Source organism: Dendropsophus ebraccatus, chromosome 8 (assembly GCF_027789765.1).
Source record: "Dendropsophus ebraccatus isolate aDenEbr1 chromosome 8, aDenEbr1.pat, whole genome shotgun sequence".
Classification (NCBI taxonomy): Eukaryota; Metazoa; Chordata; class Amphibia; order Anura; family Hylidae; genus Dendropsophus; species Dendropsophus ebraccatus.
Genome location: NC_091461.1, coordinates 67907873 through 67932095, shown reverse-complemented (window position 1 = coordinate 67932095; position 24223 = coordinate 67907873). Strand labels below are relative to the sequence as shown.

At 40.4% G+C, this 24223-nt stretch overlaps 1 protein-coding gene across 1 annotated transcript in view; it reads left to right on the top strand.

Moving 5' to 3' along the window:
* CDH23 (cadherin related 23) overlaps window positions 1-24223 on the top strand; it is a 671672-nt gene that overhangs the window by 329444 nt on the left and 318005 nt on the right. The window contains exons 11-12 of the mRNA XM_069981852.1: window positions 1587-1736; window positions 6470-6628. Of these exons, the coding sequence (XP_069837953.1) occupies window positions 1587-1736; window positions 6470-6628 (309 nt within the window). The remainder of the gene's footprint in view (window positions 1-1586; window positions 1737-6469; window positions 6629-24223) is intronic.

The following is a 24223-nucleotide window of genomic DNA, read 5'->3' as shown; positions in this document are numbered from 1 at the left end:
CCCTACCAGCAGGCTTTATAGCAGTCTCTTAGTAGCAGGCTCTGTAGCAACTTACAGCAAGATCTGTAGCAGCCCACAGCAGACTCTGCAAAAGTCTCTCAACAGTTGGTTCTCTATGGTGCTATAGATAAGTGCTGCAGCCAGCCATGCAGCACAGATAAATCTCTGCTCTTTATCCAGGACCCAGGCCAAAGCAACTTCCACCAAAGAATATGCACCAGATGGATGAAAATAAGTTTAAAGGGTCATTCACTTCCTGTTCTTTTTCTGTGGGCAGGCTCCTTTTTACCAGCGTTACTAGAGCTGGCCTCAGCAATGTTGGCCAAAGGGTGCCTTTACACAGGCACATTTATCTGCTAGATTTTTAAAGCCAAAGCCAGGTCATAAAGGAAAGACTGAGATTTCTCCTTTCAAATCCATTCCTGGCTTTGGCTTCAAAAATCTGTGAGATATATCTCTCTGTGAAAAAGCACCCTAAGCTCTGATGTTCTGTGCTGAGCTCATCTAAACCAACTACTACAGCTCCAGGGCACTGGGAGCTGTCAGTGTGATGCATTACGGTGGCCAGCAGGGGAGCCTGTACACACACTGATGCATGCTCCCACATCTGACCAGGGAGTGAGTCATCAGCCGGGCCACTGCTCATAGCACAGAGGTGGTCACAAATCTAGATGACAGCTACAAATACAGCCTACACATCAGAGGGTCTAGCAGGGAGCAAGAGCTAAAACGGTAATAAGAACCAATTGCAAACTTTATTATGTTTTAGATATAGTAATGAAAATGGTAATACACCTTTAGGGGGCCTTCAAACGTACCGGATCTGCAGTGAATTTTACGCTGCAAGTTTTTCATTCTGCTGCAGATATGTGACGCGGCCCCTTTAACCCCCCACATCCCACCGCCTGTAGCCCCTGCCCAGAGCATACATTACTTGCTCTGCTCCTGGCTGACCCTTGTTCACTGTGCCGTGCACTGATTGGCTGATAGGGAGTTGAGAGCCTCACACAGCCGTAGCGCTGAGCAAGTAATGTACTGTATGCTCCGGGCCGAGGCTGCGGGTGGTGGGATGCAGGGGTTAAAGGGGCCGGGTCACATATCTGCAGTGGAATGAAAACTCGCATTGTGAAATCCGCTGTGGATCCAGTACGTGTAAAGGCACCGTTAACAACATTTTTTTAGCACCTCTTGAGACCAATGGGGGAGTTAAAGTCCTATCTGTCATTCTTTCTCTAACTCCCCGTTCTCTTTTCAGACTTTTCTTTTCTCTAAACTCCTTTTTGTTGTCAGTTGCTGAGATACTCCCTCTAACCTGCCATTTCCACTGTCAAGGTTTTGCATTGCCCAGTGCAGGCTATAAGTAAATGGATGCACATATAGATTGATAAATGCATAATATAAAAACTATTAAGAATTATGTAACATACATAGAGCTGTGAGGTAATATAAGTAGAAGAGCTCCACATTACAGCTTAGATTGTCAATATGATGTAATATATATATTGTAGGTGTGGCTACTTTACTATCTTTTATTTATCTACTAGGTTTCAATCAGTGGTCTAACTACGCTATTTGTCATTAAACAGGGTGTCAACAGTGCCTTTGAAGTTTACCTTGTGGGAAACAACTCCAACCACTTTATTATTTCTCCAACCTCTGTCCAAGGAAAGGCTGACATCCGTGTAAGAGTTGCTGTGCCACTGGACTATGAGAAAATACCCCGCTATGAATTTTCTGTAAGTTTTATCCTGGAGTAGCTTTAAAAGAATGTATGTATATGATTTCACAAGGCTATTTTATGGTGCGTTTACACAGAGAGATTTATCTGACAGATCTTTGAAACCAAAGCCAGGAACAGACTATAAACAGGGAACAGGTCATAAAGGAAAGACAGAGATTTCTCCTCTTTTCAAATCCATTCCTGGCTTTGGATTAAAATCTGTCAGATAAATCTGTCTGTGTAAATGCAGCCTTAGCTTTGAGAAGAATTACATGTATGCTTTATGGTATGTGTTAGATAAACAGAGAGGGATTGTAGAGTATCCACCCAAGACATGTCAGTTTTTTGTGCCCGTGAAGTTTATATGATCAGTTAAATAAAAGATATATTTGATAACAAAGAAGATACTGGGTTGTTGGACATCAATTAAATTGTTCTCCATTTATTGTAGAGTACAGTTTTTATCTATTCTCTAGATCAGTGGTGTCCCAATGGTCGGATCCCTACAATCAGCATGTTATCCTGTATCCTGTTGATAATGGATGACTATTGGAGATGGGAATTCCCATAGGCTTTCCCATAATGACCACTTTTCACCAATCCACAGGCTTGGGTGTCTTTGGCTGCTGCCTCTAAATGGAGGTTCAGCACACATATGTGTCCATCACTCCATACAAACAAGGGCATTTGGGACCCTGTATTTTCATGATTGGTGGAGATCCCCACTATCAGACCTTTACCAGATTCTTTTCACTTTTATTACAAATCCCATACACAACAGTGTATATGCAGAATCAATTGGTGAAAATGATCCATTAACACATTTTTAGATGGGTTGTTGCTAGCTATGATGGCAGCTATTAACAATAAATGGTAGTTTTTTTCTCTAACAGTTTTATATAAAAACATGTGTGATTATGTGATAAATGGAGCTGCTAAAATGCAATTTACAACTACGTTATACACTTGTTTATTTTAAAGTAAATACAACTAGGAATATAGAATAGTGGATACAATAATAGATAAAGCAGTGATCATGAGTCTAGCTTAGGATAACCTCTTAAACTGAAGGATAGACGGCCTTCAACTTTTTTTTTGGTGGTAGTGGTGGTGGTGGGGTGTTAAATTGTTGCTTTACTGATTTTTTAAAGAGTCTTTTGTCTTCTTTTGTATACACACATAGTGAGGGTATGTTCCCAACGGCAAAATGACAGCCGTCTTTCTTGGTAACCAGCATTTTAGCACCAAACGACGATAATGATCATGAACATTATTTGCAATCATTATTCCCAAAAGACGTCTGTCATTTTCCCGTTGTGGGAACATGTGCCTCTACAGGAGCCTCTTAGTGTCCTCAGACAGTAAAAGTGTCACCTTAGTGTCCATTATACAGTATTAGTGCCCCATTAATGTCATTTCACACAGCTAAAGTGCCCTTTTATTGCTCCACACATAATTAACATGGCTCTTAGTGTATTCACACAGTAAAAGAATCCCTGAAATTGAATACTAACCTCACCCTGTTTCCACAATGAACAGAGCATGCCAGGTTACCAGGCCTGCCCTGTTTGTGGCATGGTGGAGCTGTGCACAATGACATCATTACGTCATGCGGGTGCTTGTTTGGTGCCTGTCAGATTCAAGTAGAGTGTATGTCGTGGGATAGGGAAACAGTGTTCTGGTATAATATTCTGTATTGCTGCATCCTGAGGAAGTAGAAACTGCTTAAAGGGAATGTGGTATCAGAAAATGGCTTATTGTTTAAATAATTTTTATGTTAAACATATTTTTTAGGAATTTATGGTGACATTTTTCCTAATTTTCCATTTTTCTATCTATAATATAAAATATTCCTGAAATCTTGCCGTTTTCATTCTCACCACTGGGGTTAAAACTAAACTGAGACTTTCTGTTGTGCCTGTAGTGATAAGAGGAGACTGCTGTAAAGTAATCTGTACAGAATTACAGCAACATGTGACACCAATACATAGAGACAACAGTAGTTCCCACTTTAACAAAGCGCGCTCAGGGATGTTTCACATTCATCTCAAAGGGACAGACTCTGTCTATTGTCGTTTATGTCCATAAGTCTTGCTGTAAATCACATCATTAAGTGCTGTTAAAAACAGCTCAGGCAAGTTTTAGTATCTGACTCTAATCAGTAAAAGAAAATTTAGGCAATACATTCCCTTCAAAGAAGCACAAGTCCCATTTTTAACCAAATAACGGCCATCTTGCATTTACCCCTCACAGTAGGTTTAATAACAGGCCAAGAACTATGAAGTCACTTAAAATAAATCATAGAAAAAACAGGGTCTTCAAAAGAGGAGGAGACTAGTGATCAAAGGTTCTCACCCAAATGCATAATAATAGTGATGTCAATTGTAACTCTGTAAAAAAAAGGTTTCAATGCCTAGCTATTTCTGTGTCAAACCAGTACAGAGCTGGCAATAGTTTTGCAGAGGTCTGCGTTACTAAAAAGGACATATTTGCTATCTGACAGAGAGGGCTGTAAAAGTTTTATAGAGCATAAATGCTCCTCTCGACCAACATCGCCATTACCTGCCGTCTGCTTGGGTTATATTTTTTATGGCATCTTGCATTTCCCAGTCATAAATCCGCAGTGTTAGAATAAGTCTGTAGCAATTCCAGCTATTTCTTTTGCTACTAAGGATAAAAGATATGGTTTAAAACACCAATGAGAGATTTCTGAAGAGAACTGCAAGCTGTCGCTAGCTCAGGCTGTATGGCTGAGAAAAAATAAGCTCTATATATGTGAGTCTGTGTGTGGGTCTGTACCAAGAAAGTTAGTCAAGGTTTGAGACATTTAGCAAATACCTAGAAGCTTACTGTATACTGCCTTATTTTTAAGTGTCTAAACAGTATTCAGCATGACCTCCCCCAGCCAGCTCCGTTACCTCCATACACATAGGGGAAGATTTATTAAGGATGTGCCCCTGGCATACACCAGGGAGAAAGCACAGATTATTGCCTTCTTCCTGGCATATGGCAACCATAATCCGTGCACCTTATTTATTAAGGTTAATCCCTGAAAACTGGCGTAAACCAGCCAAAAATCTTCACCTGGTCCAGAGCAAGTGTAGATTTGAAAGCGCACTGATAAATGTCCCCCAGAGTGCTGCTGAACATACGGGGGGGGGGGGGGATTTATCAAGACCAGCGGTCTTAAATTAGGCCCCGCTTTCCTTTCCCCAACCGAATTCACTAAGAGGTGCATGCCTATTAGTAATCTGGACGGCCAAACCCTGCGCCTGGCATACCAAATTAAAACCTGCTTCTACGAGCATGCGTAAATCATGATAAATAAGGCGCGGGGGTAGGTCTCCTCCCTGCCTTGTGCACTAGACATTAGGTCCTTTTGCAATTAATTTACATTACCTACAAATAATGAGGAAAATTTTAAAGCTCCCATTAATTTTAATAGGAGAATACACATGGAAAGTGCAAGAAATTTCCAACATGATTTTTGGAAACGTCATAGGTTTTTTAGCATGGCATGGAATTTTCCAATGATGTCAGTAAGATATATATATATTTTTTTTAATGCAAAACCTCACTGATTTAGATGGTGAGGGACCCATGTCCAAATGAAGGCATTTAAAGCGACTCTGTACCCACAATCTGACCCCCCCCCCCCCAAACCACTTGTACCTTCAGATAGCTGCTTTTAATCGAAGATCTGTCCTGGGGTCCGTTCGGCAGGGGATGCAGTTATTGTCATAAAAACAACTTTTAATCCTTCAGGGCTGTGTCTAACGGTCGGGGCTTACATTTGTATATGCATTAGGCTGGCACACCCTCTCTGTCCTTCATCCCCACCCTCCTCATCATTAGGAATGCTCCAGGCAGATTGCTTTCTATTCCACACCTGTGTGCATAATGAACATGGGCTGGATCGTTAATACACCTCTGCAAAGCTCAAACAGCAGTAAATGTTCCTGGATCATTCCTAATGATGAGGAGGGTGGGGAGGAAGGACGAGAGGTGGTGCCAGCCTAATGCATATACAAATGTAAGCCCTGGCCATTAGACACAGCGCTGCAGAATTCAAAGTTGTTTTTATGACAATAACTGCATCACCTGCCGAACGGACCCCAGGACAGATCTTGGATTAAAAGCAGCTATCTGACAGTACAAGTGGTTTTGGGGGGACAGATTGTGGGTACAGAGTCGCTTTAAGCACTTTAGGCTTTATTCACACGTTCTGTAAATGTGTTCCCAATTGTGGATCAGCAGTTACATACTTGAGTTATTACCCATTGATTTCTATAGAGCTAATCACACCATCAGTAGATTACTAGTTCGCGTTCTCATATAGTTATCAATAGGATCTGCTATTTTTTATGGATTGTAACCTTTTGGCATCTGCATTGTCTGCAAAAAAATGTGGATCTGCTATAGGCAAACTGGTTACATTTTTTTTTTAACCTGAATGACTTTATTTAAACTAATATAGAACAGATTTAACAGATCCGAAAAAAATACAGATTGCAGATGCACGACAGATACACTACAGATGCACAATCCATATTTTTTAGCAGATTGTGAAAAAACTGAACATACAGTATTGCTTAAGGCCTTAAACCTTCTTTATGACCCTGTTGGACTGTAATGATATTGTGGCCTCTCTGGAGAGTAAATTATGAGGGGGGAAAGGGTATGCTTTACATGTAATACAGTATCATTGCTTTATTCCTAGAAGAGTGTAACAAAGTCTCTGTATTGCAGCTGTTTGCAAATGAAAGTGTCCAGGATCATGTGGGATTTTCCAAAGTGAAAATCGACCTTATCAACGAAAACGACAACCGTCCAATCTTCAGCCAGCCGCTGTACAACGTCACTTTGTATGAGAATGTCTCTGTGGGAACCACAATCCTCCAAGTATCTGTGAGTGACATTTGATACAATCCAAGTTCTTCAGTTTCAGTTGTCTTGTGAATGTTATGTGTGCGCTTAGATTTCTGAAACGGGTTTAATTGAAAGCAGAAAATGTTTTTTTCTATACTTAGAGGCTCCTACAATACACTATCAAGTTGTAGCTTGAGGTACTTCCTTGTATGCAACAATGTTGCTTGGTGTTTCCAAATACAAATAGGAAACATATGATATGATATTAATATCTTAGTTTTAAGATAGCAGAGTGTTCCGTATATAAGAAGGATGCAGAAACCACTTTACGTTAAGAAATGTTTTAAGAATACAATAAAAAAAACTTATAAAATATGTTTTTACACATTTTGGCTTTAAACTGTAAATCTGACATGTATAAATGCGTAGATATATAGATGTGTAATTGTCATAGTAAGACATGGTGCGGATACTGAGTGATGGATTTAAGGACCTAACTGAATGTCATTTAAAGCCATTTTTATTTGATAAATCTCGTTGCTACATCTGGGTGGATGAATTCCAAAAGCATCTAGTTTCTCTTTTTCTACTGCTGGAATTGATTTCATACATTGGCTTACATGCAGAGAACTGTAAAATAGAAAAATAGCTTTCTCTGATGTTATATTTCTAAAGGTTGATCCGCAGTTTTGAAGCACAGCATTAGGTTGGACTAGACTACATGCAGCAATGTGAGGCTGTGGTACATTTTTCCTAACACCATATAGGTATCTAATGTAGCCAAATGAAATTGAAAGCTACAACCCTCAATCCAGGGAAAACTTTCTATTTCACATTAAAAGAAAAATATAAAGCAAAACATTTTTTATAATAGGTGGAATTGTAAAGGCAGTCCACAGTGGTTAAAGTGGCCGTCCAGCATTTAATAATTGATAGACTATCCTGCTTCGATCAGCTCTGCAGATGGGCTGCAGCGCTATGTGCTTAGACCTGTAATTGTCACACTGTTAAAATGCTCTGAAACAGGGCACTATTTGAGCCGTAAACAGACAAACATTTTCAAAATTTCCAGACATTTTCCACTTGGGGTCAGGAGAACTCAATATGAAAAAAAAAAAAATGAAAGTCTCTGGAATGTTTAAGGGACCATATAATGGTTATTTTATAGCTCAAAGAACAGCACAAAATACTGTGTATGAACCTGTGTGTAGCCTTAGCTGTTGCCACATAAGGAACTGCAGCACTGTATATGTAAGTATGTGTAACAATGCTGTTGTACCTTGGCCGTCTGCTAAAAACAATATACAGTAGTTATTGCAGATACCCAAACTTGAAAACATTGACTGCAGCCCTTGTACAAGAATTGTGAGCACTTCAAAAGCTCATCCATGAGGGTGTCTGGACTCCCCCCAATATAATATTGATGGTCTGTCTGAAGGATAGACCATTAAAGAAGAACTCTGGCTGCAAGCAGGGGCATGGAGGAACGCCCACAGTGGGCATTTTCTCCTGGGTTCTGGTGTCGTCAGGACCCGGGAGAAAGTACTTGACCTGGCTGATAGCTTGCCTGTTAATCCAGTCAATGAATGCAGTGGTGTCCCATCCCAGTCACTGACTGGCTGAGCAGGCAATCCATCAGCCTGGTCTTGATGTCACTGGAGCAGGAGATCCAGGAGGCTTATAGGGTAAGGCAGCAATGTAGGTGCTTAGGCGCTTGAAGACTGATAACTAAAGCTTCTTTATTATTTCCCCCCTGCATGGGGACAGGTAAGTAAAGCTCTTTTATTCCCCCCTGCCTGCAGGCAATTTTTCATGTTGGTCATATTGAGAAAACAATTGCATTTAGGAAAGTTTTTCTATCTCTACCCTAGTGATACCTATGGCAGGCCTGTAGACTTGACTGACTAGTTAAAAGCTCTGTTCATTGGCTAGATGAATCTTGTGACTTTTTTCACCCTACCTAAGCTGTGACACTACCTATTCTTTTTAATTATTGCACTTTTTGCAACTCTGTATATCGGGTGCACTGGAGGCATTTTACAGCAGATCAGAAAATTGAAATACAAAAGGGGATAGTAAGTATTTAGCTCTGTGCCCTATGATGTACAACCCTCACAACCCCTATGATGTACAACCTTTAAATTTATTATAACGTGTTGTGAAATGGTGTGGATATGGTAACCATGTGTTGGCTGCCATTTTCTGTTTGTTTGTTTGTTTCTTTCTTGTTTTTGTTTTTTTCAAAATATAATACATGGTAAGGCTATGTTCACACAACATCTTTTGAACTCTGTTTAAAATTACGTCCGTTATTTTGAGTCTAAAATAACGGACGTCATTTAGCTGTCTAGCCTTCCCTTAGTACAATGACAGCTGTTGGTACATTATTCTAGTTTGGGGTTACTAATTGGCCTTTGGGTGTGTCTTAATTGAAAAGTCCAATGAATTTAATAGTAAAAACGGAGAAAGAATGGTGGAAAAAGAAAAACTGAATGTGAACTACTAATAAAAAACGTCCGCTGTTTGCAAAAGACGTCCGAAAATAATGATCATGTTCATTATTTTGTCGATCGCGGCAAAAACGCCCGTTATTCAAAACACAGTGTGTATTGGACGTCTTCCCATTGACTTCAATGCATTGCCATTGCAGTCAGTTAAATTGCGGCAAAAACTGACGTATTTTTAAATATTAAAATCGGCTGCCTTTTCAATATTTTTGACGTTGTGTGAACATAGCCTTCTAAATATTTATTGTTGAGCTTTGGAAATCTAATGAAATATCTTGTAGGACACACTTGAAATCCAGTTTTATAATGCACAGGTTGATGCAAATTTTAAAGCCCCCATTAATTTCAATGGGAGAGTTCTTGCAGAAGTACACAGAAAAAATTACAGGTCACTTTTTCCACTCTAAGAAATCTGCAACATGGTTTGGGAAAACTGCTCAAATATTTTGACCTGGAGTGGGATTTACCATTGATGTCAATGGGAGAAGGTTTATCATTAGAGATGAGCGAACCTCGAGCATGCTCGAGTCCATCCGAACCCGAACTTTCGGCATTTGATTAGCGGTGGCTGTTGAAGTTGAATAAAGCCCTAAGGCTATGTGGAAAACATGGATATAGTCATTGGCTGTATCCATGTTTTCCAGACAACCTTAGAGCTTTATCCAAGTTCATCAGCCGCCACTAATCAAATGCCGAACATTTGGGTTCGGATAGACTCGAACCCAAACCCGGTTCGCTCATCTCTATTTGTCATATTTTTCCTTGATAATATGGATGTGTAAATGGGTGTTGATTGTACATCTAAATGAGCAATTTTGCAAGGATCAGTTGAAATGTCCAATCTCCAACAAAAGGTAGTGATATCAGACCTTACCTTGTCCTTTGTAAAATGTCCTGCTGATCTTCATAAACAGACAATAAAATCTTCAAGTGTCAAAAAACCTGACAAATCAGCATTCAATTATAGCCGATTTCACACATGCAGTCTTCTGGCTGTGTAAATGACCTTAGTGCCTTTAATACTGGTTTTCTTATTCCTATGAATTTTTCAACTGTAGTTTTTCTCATAGCTGGAAATGTCATTTAACCTTGTGATATATCACATTACTAGACTAATGGAGAAAATGTCCACCTCATAGCATGGTCATTCAAGCCAGCATGATGTAGTAAATCATTATTTCATATTTATGAACCTATTTATACCACAAAAAGATATTCCTCCGGCCTGTAAATGGATCTACAGAAGAAAATGACAAATGACAATTGCTGTGCAGTATGAGAAGTGGAGAGTGTTTTTCCTGTGGAAGGCAGAGGGGGAATGTTTTGCCCCCTTATAGACTCTCCATAATGTTTTGTGTTATCATTATGTGGTCATTACTCAGGTTCATGAAAGTTGCTTTGTTTTATTAAATGACAGCAACCTTTTAAACAACGTCAAATAAATATAAGTGAAAAGGTCTCAATTTCAGAAGGACACAATGCTAACATACTTTGAGCACTTGCCGAACAGGTTCATGATGTACAAATGGCACTTGCACTTAGGATTCAATTTTTAAACTATTGGCTAATATCATTCAGTAAATATTATATATAAATGTACCCATCACTGCCTGGGTATAAAGTGTCAGTGTGGTAATGAGACGTGTCAAGGGTGCCCAGGGGGGCAATCTATCCCCCCTATTTTTTGTTTATGGGGACATTGACAGAAACCTTATATACCCCTAAATACACTATACACCCCAACAGTTATGGGGTTATGTTCACATAACTGTCAAAAATAGAGAAAAGGCATCTGTCTTCTCTATTTAAAAATATGTCCGATCTTGCTGCAAGGTGATTGACTTCAATGCAATGCATTGAAGTCAATGGAATGAAGGACGTTCCATGCACACAGTGTATAACATGATGGACGTTGCCTGCAGGGACGTCAAAATAACGATCATGACAGTTATTTTTCGGATGCCTTTTGCAAACAGCGGACCTTATTTTTTAGTTGTTCAAACAGTTTTTTCACCATCCTTTCACCGTCTTTACTATTAAAGTCAATGGACTTTTTAATTAAAGACACAACCAAAGCACAACCTGACAATTAGTGCACTTAACATAGAATGTATAATGTACCAACAGCTGTCCTTGCACTGACCGGTGGCCAAATGGCAAAATTACACCTTTTTTTTTCTTATCAAAATCGGAGAGGAAAAGACATTATCTGAACATAGCAATGCACTGTTCATCTAAAGTGTAACTTATGTATATTAGAAATAAGCCAAAAAAACTTTTAACATCATAATTACCTAATAGCCAAGCTGAGAGGTCAAGTCATAAGACTTTATGGCAGAGTCTGTTTATAAACAATATTGGCAGTTTTATTGCCAGGTGCATAGATATAAAGATTTTTACCTGATCTTATTCTGGAGCAGGCAATATAGAATTGTCCATGTGAAAAACATGCAGATAGCTTAACACTAAACTATAATTGTTTAAAAGGTATTGTTTCATCTGAGTTCATCAGTGTAATTAAAACTTTTTTCCAGAAGTACATACAGTAAGGATAGTTGCTTTCAGCACATGGGGATCATGTTTTAATGCAGATCCTGGTTCTATTACACAATTTTGGTGCATCTAGATTTCGCATTAGAATAACCAGAGCATCAACTTTTAGATTCTAGATGAGAATTTGGTTCTAAAAAGTTTAAGAACTCAACAGCCGCCCCTGGCAACCAATAAGATCCCAGCTCCCTTTAAAAATAAAAGATGATTTCCCTTTAAAGCCTGAACTCTTGGTAGTAGACAATTGGCATTGATTTTGCAGACTAACAATTTCAAGAATCTACAAAAAAAGTTGAGGCGGTGCAGTTCAAGGTCAAAGATGTGGCAAAAAGATTGAGGTTAACTAAAATGCCTCTACCTAGTAATAGACAACACAGAAACTATTTGAAAATATGAAGAGTTAGTCCTCAAGACCTAAGCCTTATGAGAGTTGGAGATGTAAAATTATTAAAAATAGGACTTTAAAAGGAATGGTATGGCAAAAAAAATAAAATAAACAATAATAATATTTATTTGTATAGTGCCAACAGATTTCGCAGCAAAGAGGTTACAATTACACATGATAAAATTAAATTAGAATAAAATAAAAATACATCATAATTACGAGGCCTGGTCTCAAGAGCGTACAGACTATGAACTGGGGGTGACAAGAGGCACAAGTGCTTTATTTGCCCCTGATCCAGCCATTGTACATAGAAGGAGCCAGTTTCACGCCAATCGTCTCGTTATAGGTAAAATGTATAAAATGCATGGAAGCGTCGGAGATTTAGTAGAAAGTGAGGAGACAACAGAATAAGGAACAAGATTAGGGAAGCAAGCCTGAAGAGATGAGTCTTCAGGGCACGCTTGAAACTGTGGGTGTTGGAAATAAGTCGGAGGTCTTTGGGTAGGGCGTTCAAGAGAACTGGTGCAGCACGAGAGAAATCTTGGAATGGTATGGTATGGCAAAAAAAGGACTAGTATAGCAAACCATTGCCATATAATTTCTTTCTTTTTTTTTGCCATACCATTTCTTTTACAGTCCTATTTAGAATACTTTTACATATCCAACTCTCATAAGGCTTAGGTCTTGAAGATTAATACTAATTCTTCATGTTTCCAATTCCAAGAATCTTGCAAAATCTTGCAAAATGCATGCAAAGTGGACATATTCATTGTCTGTGTTTAGTAATCTGAACCATGTTTTTTTGGCAAGCTTTATTGGTGATAGAAAAGGAGCATTCGATAACAACACTGACAATTTGATGTAGCATAGATGTAAAAAAATGTTATCTGTATAAACAAATATACTTTAATGGTAATAACAAAATCACACATTCGGACTATACATAAGTTATATCAAATAACATAACTTGAAATGTTTAGCTGATCGGGTTAATCTAAGTTTTGTTAAGGAGGAAACATAGTCAAATGCGGCCTTCCAGAATGCTTTTGTGGGTGGACATTCCCACCATATATAAATAATTGTGCTACAGTTATGCCCCCAAGAAGGTGGGTATTGAGCTTTATTAAAGGGGTTATCCAGTGCTACAAAAACATGACCACTTTCTTCCAGAGACAGCCCCACTCTTGTCTCCAGCTTGGGCAGGGTTTTGCTGCTCAGTTCCATTGAAGTGAATGGAGCTTAATTGCAAACCGCACCTGAACTGGAGACAAAAGTCGTGTTGTCTCTGAAAGAAAATGGCCATGTTTTTGTAGCACTGGATAACCCCTTTAATTTGGGCAATATTATGTGGGGACAGATAACAACATAGTGCTAGTTTGTATCACATTTCCAAGGATGTTGAACATTTAGAAAAGTGCTGTGGTGATTCAAAGAGTTTCCCCACTGCCAGCATGATATTGACGCATCATACCGGGCGGGGAACGAATCCATTACATTCCTTCCCCGTCCGTAAAGTCTGCAAATATGCGAACGTGTGAATCACCCCTTAGTTGTCAGTATGGTATATCATCTGTTAGATTTGCACCATTTTGAGCTGTAAAACGTCCCAAAAATGTTGTCTTTGGGATAAATTCCATTCTACAAAGCTATTACAGTGTCCTTAAAAAGATTTCCAGCTTTTCACAGTACTGACCTATCATTTCCTACATTCTCTTTAACCCCTTAACGACCGTGGGTGTACATTTACACCCTCAATGCCTGGGACTTAAGGCAGGAGGACGTAAATGTACAACCTGGCGAGGTCACAAGCTGAGCCCGCCCCATAGTGGGTGAGGACCAGCTGCTATCTGCAGCCAGGCCCTCGCTCTCAATGGTGGGCCGCCGAGATCGCGCGGCGGCCCGCCATTAACCCGTTAAACGTTTAAGTATAGGTGACCAGAGCATCTCCGGTCACCAGCGATCGGGAACCCCGCAGCATGTCTGCGGGGGTCCCGATCGCATTTCCTGACTGCCAGAGGTATGCTCCTTACCTCCGTGCAGTCTTCTGCCACAGGCAGGTTGAATCAGAAGATCACAGATAACACTGATCCCTGCTATGCTATGGCATAGCAGGGATCAGTTTATGTAATCCGATATATGTAAGTGATAGTTCCCTAAGGGAACTATAAAAGTAAAAATAAATTAATAAAAAAAGTTTTACATAGTGCCCCATAGCCCCTCCCCCAATAAAAGTGTAAATCACCCCCCCCCTTCCCATTTCATACATAAAACACATAAAAAGTAATAAAGTTAATTAACATATTCAACAGTGCCATTGTGGGCGGGGCTAAGTGACACTAATGCCGCTAGGCCACACCCACTTAGCACAATCTGCAGTTGATAAAAGATGACTTTTTACTTGAACAAGCTCCATGACGTATGATATAAAATAAGGTATGAAAAACGCAAAATTTACCCTTTACACCTGTGTAGAGATGTCAGAATGCACAAAGGGGGTGACAGCGTCACTTTAAGGATCGGGCCAATAGTCACTTTTGCGTTTTTGTTTTTTCCTCCTCGCCTTCTAAGACCCATTACGCTTTCATTTTACCACCTACAGGGCCATGTGAGGACTTGTTTTTTTCAGGAGCAGGTGTACTTTGTAATGACATCTTTCAATCTGCCATAAAATGAATGACGGAACCCCAAAATATCATTTATGGGGTGAACTTGGGTCAAAGAATGCGATTCCGCAAGTTTTGGGGGGGCTTCCATGTTTATGTAATGCACTTAACAGTAAAACTGGCATTTTTCCTTTGTTCTATAGGTCAGTCTGAACACAGGGATATGCATGGTTACTAGGTTTTCTTATGTTTTACTATTTTTATTAGCAGTAAAACTTTTTTTTGCAAATAGGCATATTTAAAATGGTCCTATTGTGACTCCTATAGCACAATTATTTTTTCACTTACGGGGTCGTTTGTGGTGTAATTTTTTGCGTCATGATCTCTAGTTTTTATTAATAACATTTTTTTCTACATCAAACGTATTGATCGCTTTTTATACGTTTTTTTTATACATAAAATGTCATTTAAAAAAAAGCAATCTCTGCGTTTTTTTAACGCTTCTTGTTCACGCCGTTCACCGTGTGGGAATAATATTATTTTATTTTATTAGATCGGACGATTACGCACGCTACGGTATATAATATGTTAATTAACTTTATTAGTTTTTATGTGTTTTATGTATGATATGGGAAGGGGGGTGATTTACACTTTTATTGGGGGAGGGGCTTTGGGGTATTGTTTTACCCTTTGAGGACCAGGCCCAAAATGACCCAGTGGACCGCGCAAATTTTGATCATTACGCTTTCGTTTTTCCCTCCTCCCCTTCTAAGAGCTCTAGCACTTTCAGTTTTCTATCTACAAGCCATGTAAGTGCTTGTTTTTTACAGGAATAGTTGTACTGTGTAATGGCGTCTTTTATTTTACCATAACATGTATGATGGAATTCCAAATATATTATTTATGAAGATATAAATAGGTGAAATCGTAAAAAAGAATGCAATATGGTAACGTTTGGGGGGTTCCGTAATGCACTATATGGTAAAAGCAACACATTATCATTATTGTATAGGTCAGTCCGGACACAACCATATGCAGGTTATGCAGATTCTCTAATCTATATCATAAAAATCAAAGTCTGTCTGTCTGTCTGTCTGTCCTTCTGTCTGTCTGTCTGTCTGTCCTCTATAGACTTCCAAACGCCTGAACCGTTTGACCCCAAATTTGGCACACAGATACATTGGGTGCCCGGGAAGGTTATTGCGAAGGTCCCTTCCCCGCCAGATGTACAGGAGGGGAGGGGGAGGGGAAAGAGAGGCGCCTCATAGAGATGAATGGGAAAATCTCCTCACTGCAAACACAGGTGATATAATTAGCTGCAGCAGACACGGCAGTTGGAGCCTTAGCAACCAATAGGATTACTGCTTTCATTTTCACAGGGAGCAATGGTTGCTAGGGAAGCTGCCTCACAACATCCACAGTAATAACTGGTAGACCCCCTACTCCATCTATACAGTACATGTATATACAGGGCCCCCTACTCCATCTATACAGTACATGTATATACAGGGCCCCCTACTCCATCTATACAGTACATGTATATACAGGACCCCCTACTCCATCTATACAGTACATGTATATACAGGACCCCCTACTCCATCTATACAGTACATGTATATACAGGACCCCCTACTCCATCTATACAGTACATGTATATACAGGGCCCCCTACTGCATCTATACAGTACATGTATATACAGGACCACCTACTCCATCTATACAGTACATATATATACAGGGCCCCCTACTCCATCTATACAGTACATGTATATACAGGACCCCCTACTCCATCTATACAGTATATGTATATACAGGGCCCCCTACTCCATCTATACAGTACATGTATATACAGGACCCCCTACTCCATATATACAGTACATGTATATACAGGACCCCCTACTCCATCTATACAGTACATGTATATACAGGACCCCCTACTCCATCTATACAGTACATGTATATACAGGACCCCCTACTCCAACTATACAGGACATGTATACAGGGCCCCCTACTCCATCTATACAGTACATGTATATACAGGACCCCCTACTCCATCTATACAGTACATGTATATACAGGAGCCCCTACTCCATCTATACAGGACATGTATATACAGGACCCCCTACTCCATCTATACAGTACATGTATATACAGGACCCCCTACTCCATCTATAGAGTACATGTATGTACAGGACCCCCTACTCCATCTATACAGTACATGTATATACAGGACCCCCTACTCCATCTTTACAGGACATGTATATACAGGGCCCCCTACTCCATCTATACAGTACATGTATATACAGGGCCCCCTACTCCATCTATACAGTACATGTATATACAGGGCCCCCTACTCCATCTATACAGTACATGTATATACAGGACCCCCTACTCCATCCATACAGTACATGTATATACAGGGCACAACAGATATACCAAACTGTGACTGGGTAACACTGCTACACCAGACCTGACCAATACCGCCATACTGTGACTGGATAACACTGTCATATAAGACCTGACCAATCCCGCCTTACTGTGACTGGATAACACTGCCATACCAGACCTGACCAATACCGCCATACTGTGCTGGATAACACTGTCATACCAGACCTGACCAATACCGCCATACTGTGACTGGATAACACTGCCATACCAGACCTGACCAATACCGGAAAACTGTGACTGGGTAACACCGCCACACCAGTCCTGACCAATACCACCATACTGTGACTGGATAACACCATCATATCAGACCTGACCGATACTGCCATACTGTGACTGGATAACACCGCCACACCAGACCTGACCAATACCGCCATACTGTGACTGGATAACACCCCCATACCAGACATGACCAATACCGACACTCTGTGACTGAATAACACTGCCATACGGGTAAATACAACCCTGCAGGTATACAGGACACTACAGGTATACAGGACCCCAAAACTATACACTACAAGTGCACGGGACCTCCACAAAACTATATACTACAGGTATACAGGACCCCAAACTTTACACTACAGGTATACAGGACCCCAAAACTATATACTACAGGTATACAGGACCTCCACCAACTATATACTTTAGGTATACAGGACCTCCACCAACTATATACTACAGGTATACAGGACCCCAAACTATACACTACAGGTATACAGGAACCCAAAACTATACACTACAGGTATACAGGAACTCCACCAACTATATACTACAGGTATATAGGACCCCAAACTATACACTACAGGTATACAGGACCTCAAAACCATACACTACAGGTATACAGGACCTACACCAACTCTATAATACAGGTATACAGCACCTTCACCAACTCTATACTACAAGTATACAGGACCCCAAATATACTATAGGTATACAGGAACTCCACCAGCTATATACTACAGGTATATCGGACCCCAAACTATACACCAACTCTATACTATAGTTATACAGGACCCTCAAACTATTTACTACAGGTATACAGGACCCCCGAACTATATACTACAGGTATACAAGACCTCCACCAATTATACACTACAGATATCCAGGACCCTCAAACTATAAACTACAGGTATACAAGACCTCCACCAACTATACATTACAGGTATACAGCACCAACTATATACTACAGGTATACAGGACCCCCGAACTATACAGTATAGGTATACAGGACCTTCACCAACTGTACACTGCAGGTATACAGGACCTCCCTCAACTATACACTATAGGTATACAGCCCCCCCAACTATGCACTACAGATATGCGAGACCCCTAAAAACTATAATTGTGGGTATACAGAACCCCTCCAACTATGCACTACAGATATACACTAATTCCACTGATTAACTCAGATGAAACAATACCTTTAGCTTGGCCTCCTGGGCACCTTAGAACAAATCTAATTAACACACTGACACTTTATACCCGGGCAGCGCCGGGTACATTTTCTAGTGTTATATATTTTTTTATGAAATCCTTTTTTTTGGCAATTAGTTAATAATATAATGGCCCTATTGTGACGCTTATAACGGTTTTATTTTTTCACCTATGGGGCTGTATTGGGTGTCATTTTTTCCGCAATGATCTCTAGTTTTTAATTATACCATATTTGTGAAGATCGGACGTTTTGATCACTTTTTATGAATTTTTTTTATATATATATAATGTAACATAAAATGTGTAATCCACGCACTTTTTTCCCTCTTTTCGTCTACGCCGTTCACCGTTCGCAATGACGCTTGTTATATTTTAATAGATCGGACAATTACGCACGCCATGGTATATTATATGTTTATTTATTTATTTATTTTTATATGTTTTATTTATATAATGGGAAAAGGGGGTGATTTAGACTTTTATTGGGGGAGGGGCTTTGGGGTAGTGTATTGGTGTTTTTAACTTTTTTTTGTTTTACACATTTGAAGTCCCTTTGGGGGACTTGTACATACACTACTTGGATTTCTACACTGATGATTGCTATGCTATAGGCATAGCATTGATCAGTGTTATCAGCGATCTGCTCATTGAGCCTGCCTGTGCAGGCTCAGTGTAGCAGATCGCTGATCGGACCCCACAGAGGCAGGTGAGAGACCGTGAGAGATCGGTCCGTTTTACTGATCGGGACCCCCGCAGTCACACTCCTCTGTCACTTACACTTAAACGCCACGGCCGCGGTGTTTAAGGAGTTGGTGACACGCGGCAGCGCGAACGCTGCAGTGTGTCATTACCAGTGAGGTCCCGGCTGCTGATTGCAGCCGGCCCCCACCTGCTGTGAAGCGTGCTCCGCTCCGGAGCGCGCTTCATAGCCGGAGAAACGCACAGGACGTAGAGTTACGTCCAGGGTCGTCTGGTGACAGACTTCCATGACGTAACTCTATGTCCTGGGTCGTTTAGGGGTTAAAACATTTATTTATTAATTTTCTTACACTTTTATAGTTCCTTTAGGGAACTATCTTATACATACAATAAATCAGTAACACTGATCCCTGCTATGCCATAGCATTGCAGGGATCAGTGTTATCTGCGATCTTCTGATTCTTCTGATTCAGCCTGCCAGAATTAACCCTAGTGACCTGGTCACTGACCCTCCCCTCCCTGGGCGGCCATCTGATCGGAGGTGGCAGAGAGCATGGGGCAGTGATTGGGGACCACCCGGTGTGGTCCCAGTACAAGCGATCAGCGGTATATACTATATACCACTGATCGCTTGTTCCAAATGGGGCCGTCACCAAAGTCAAAAGCCGCCCCGGATAAGCTGTTACCACTCAAGATTACCCGTAACCACCCCAGATTACCTGTAACCACCCCAGATTGCCCGTCACCTCCCCAGATTGCCCATAACCCCCCCAGATTGCCCGTCGCCACCCCAGATCACCAGTGAACAAAACCAGATTGCCCGTCACCACCCCAGATAGCCAGTGAACACCACCAAATTGCACGTCACCACCCCAGATAGCCAGTGAACACTCCCAGATAGCCAGTAAACACCCCCAGATTGCCCGTAACCACCACAGTTGCCAGGAAACACCCCCAGATTGCCCGTACCCCAGATTGCCCATAACCTACCCAGATTGGCACAGACTGCTCTTAACCACCCCAGATTGCCCATAACCACACCAGATTCCCTTTCGCAACCTCAGATAGCCAGTAAACACCCTGAGATTGTCCATTACCACCCCAGATAGCCAGTAAACACCCACATATTGCCTGTAACTAAAATGACACTCCTTCCCTTCTGAGCCCTGCTCTGTGCCCATACAGTGGTTTATGCCCACGTATGGGGTATCGTTCTACTCAGGAGAACCTGCGTTACATATATTGGGGGGAGTTTTCTCCCCTGTTCCTCGTGAAATTGAGAAATTTTAAACTAAACAAACATGTTATTGGAAAAATGAATTTTTTACATTTTTATGGTTTAGTTTTGAATACTTTCCTCCAATACCTGTGGGGTCAAAATGGTCACCGCACCCCAAGATGAATTCTTTGAGGGGTTTACTTTCCTAAATGGGGTGACTTTTGGGGGGGTTATTCTGCTGACACTACAGGGGCTCTGCAAACGCACCTGGCGCTCAGAAACTTCTTCAGAAAAATCATGCAGTGAAAATGCTAATTGGCGCTCCCTTCCTTATGAGGCCTGCTGTGTGCCCATACAGTGGTTTATGCCCACATATGGGGAACCGTTCTACTCAGGAGAACCTGCGTTACATATATTGGGGTGAGTTTTCTCCCTTGTTCCTCGTGAAATTGAGAAATTTCAAACTAAACAAACATGTTATTGGAAAAATTCTATTTTTTCACTTTTACCGTCTTCTTTTGAATACTTTCCTCTAATACCTATGGGGTCAAAATGGTCACCACACCCCAAGATGTATTCTTTGAGGGGTGTACTTTCCAAAATGGGGTGACTTTTGCGGGGGTTCTATTCTGCTGACACTACAGGGGAGCTGCAAACGCACCTGGCGCTCAGAAAATTCTTTAGAAAAATCTGAACTGGAAATGCTAATTTTCGCTCCTTCCGTTCTGAGCCCCGCTGTGTGCCCATACAGTGGTTTACGTCCACATATGGGGTACCGTTCTACTCAAAATTTGGGGTGCATTTTCTCTCATGTTGCTTATGAAAATGAGATACTTTAATCTTAACAAATATATTATTGGAAAATTTATATTTTCCATTTTTTTCCGGCCTAATTGTGAATACTTTCCTCCAGCCCCTGTAGGGTTAAAATGCTTATTATACCCCTAGATTGGAAATTTCATGAAAATTTCATAATTTGCTAATATATTTCTAAGCCCTGTAACACCCTAAAAAAGTGAAATATGTTTACGAAATGAAGCCAGAATAAAAAGGACATATTCATAATGTGACTTACTAACTAAATTTTGTCATGTAACTTTCTTTTTTTAGAAGCAAAGAATTTCCAAGTTAGTAAAGTGCAAATTTTTCTAATTTTTCATGATATTTTGATGTTTTTCACACACAAAAAAAAAAAACACAAGACAGTGACCAAATTTTGCCACTAACATAAAGTACCATGTTAGGAAAAAACAATCTCAGAATTGTTAGCATACGTTAAAGCATCACTGAGCTATAAGCGCATAAAGTGAGACAGGTCAGATTTTGAAAAATAAGCCTGGTCATTAAGGCCCAAATAGGCTTAATCCCTAAGGGGTTAACATATTTCGATGGTACACTAAATCTGTTCCTCCTTTTTAATGATAAGAATCACCTTTTTTCATAAAAAAGGATCAAATTGATAGTGTCAAACAAGTTCCCTTTACTCACAACACAGAATAGTCATACAATGTTAGTTTATCATAGTATATGTATAATTAAAGGATAAGCTAAAATTCTTATAAATGTCACTATAAAGTTTTGCTAGCCAGATAAAAGGCTATTTAAGGAGACATACACTTATTAGTTTTACCTCAGTTTAACTCCTCCAAAGTAGGAACATTTCAATATAATAAGATTTTTTGTAATTTATCCATTTTTTTCCTATGTGTGGTACATCCTGTACAATCCCATAGGGCACCTGAAGTAAAGTTTTCCTTTTGAAGAAATTTGCAACAATCATTAATTTTTCAGAGAACAGTTGACTCCCAGATAAGAGTTGTCACTTGGTGTTGCCAAGAGCCTTTTGTGAGGAGCTTTTCTCTGCACATCTAATATGGAGCTTGCTGACTGCACCTGATCACAGCCTGGTACTTGTACAGGGGAAGCCAGTGGGAAAACAATTAGTCTTGCTTCTTTCAGACAGCTCATCTGCTCTGCTGAACCGATTAAAACATTAAGATAGCTTAAGTAATTAAATTTACCTTGAAAAATCACGATACTGAGCTCCTTGGTATGATTTAAAGGGCAGCGTGTCTTACAATTATGAGCAGTTACTGCACTGGGCCATTCCAAGAAGATCTGCAGACCGTATAAGTGATTACAATACAGTTACCCTCAGCAACATCTTCTCTTATTGGAATCTGTCTCTTTCCTTTCTTCTTTGGTTTGGCCCAAATCCCCGTGAAGAATGCTTCCAGCCACTTATCTCTACAAAATTTTCTACCCTTGTATCCCTGGATCCTCCCTTTTTTTAGCAACCTCCCTTCCCACTTTGAACTTTCTACCCACCCTTTTATCCTTCTATTCCTTTAATAGTACCATCCTGATGCTTTCCCTAATGCTGTGCCTGCTGCTAGTCCCCTTACTGTTAACCCCAAAATAACAATGCCAAGCACACAGTGTCCAATGGTGATAGAGGCATAACCCCTTAAGGACGGGGCCCATTATCATTTTTGCGTTTTCGGTTTTTCCTCCTTGTGTTTAAAAGGCCATAGCACTTGCATTTTTCCACCTAGAAACCCATATGAGCCCTTATTTTTTGCGTCACTAATTGTACTTTGCAATGACAGGCTGAATTTTTGCATTTGGTACACTACGAAACCAGAAAAAAATTCAAAGTGTGGGGAAATAAAAAAAAAAAAAAACGCATTTCTTTTATTTGGGGAAACTGTGTTTTTACGCCATTCGCCCTGGGGTAAAACTGACTTGTTACGCATGTTCCTCAAGTCGTTACGATTAAAACAATATATAACATGTATAACTTATATTGTATTTGATGGCCTATAAAAAATTCAAATCATTGTTAACAAATATATAACATATAACATATAACGCTTTTATTCTTGGGTCTATGGGGTCATTTTTTGTGCCATGATGTGTTCTTTCTATCGGTACCTTGATTGCGCATATACGACTTTTTGATCGCTTTTTATTACATTTTTTCTGGATTTGATGCGACCAAAAATGCGCAATTTTGCACTTTGGGATTTTTTTGCGCTGACGCCGTTTACCGTGCGAGATCAGGAATGTGATTAATTAATAGTTCAGGCGATTACGCACGCGGCGATACCAAACATTTTTATTTATTTATTTGTTTAATTTTATTTAAAACCTGGGAAAAGGGGGGGGGGGTCAGACTTTTATTAGGGGAGGGGGCTTTTTTACTATAAACAACACTTTTTTTTTTTTTTTTTTTTACACATATACTAGAAGCCCCCCTAGGGGACTTCTAGTATATATACTTTGATCTCTCATTGAGATCTTTGCTGTATAGATATACAGCAAAGATCAATGAGATAGGCACTCGTTTGCTTTCGGCTGCTGCAGCCGGAAACAAACGAGTGCCGAGCCGGGGACGGCGCCATCTTGGACGAGCCCCCGGCCGGCATCAGACAGGGAAGTCCCCCACTAGACACCAGGGAACGGTTGTCTCCGGTAATCGGAGGCAGCTGTCAACTTTGACAGCTGCCTCTGATTAGCTAATTAGCGGGCACGGCGATCAGACAGTGCCCGCTAATAGTGGCGGTCCCGGGCTACACGCGGCACCTGGGACCGCGGCGCTTCAAAGCAGGGTCGCCGCGCAGCCCCGCTTTGAAGTGCTGATGAGGACATATGACGTATGGGTACGTCATATGTCCTTAAGAGGTTAAACAATAGTAGTGCGCCCATTGTGCTCCACACAGTAGCCAATCACATGTGATATTTTAACATGTATTAGTGAAGAAGGATAAGAAAAAAACATTCAATAAGAAGG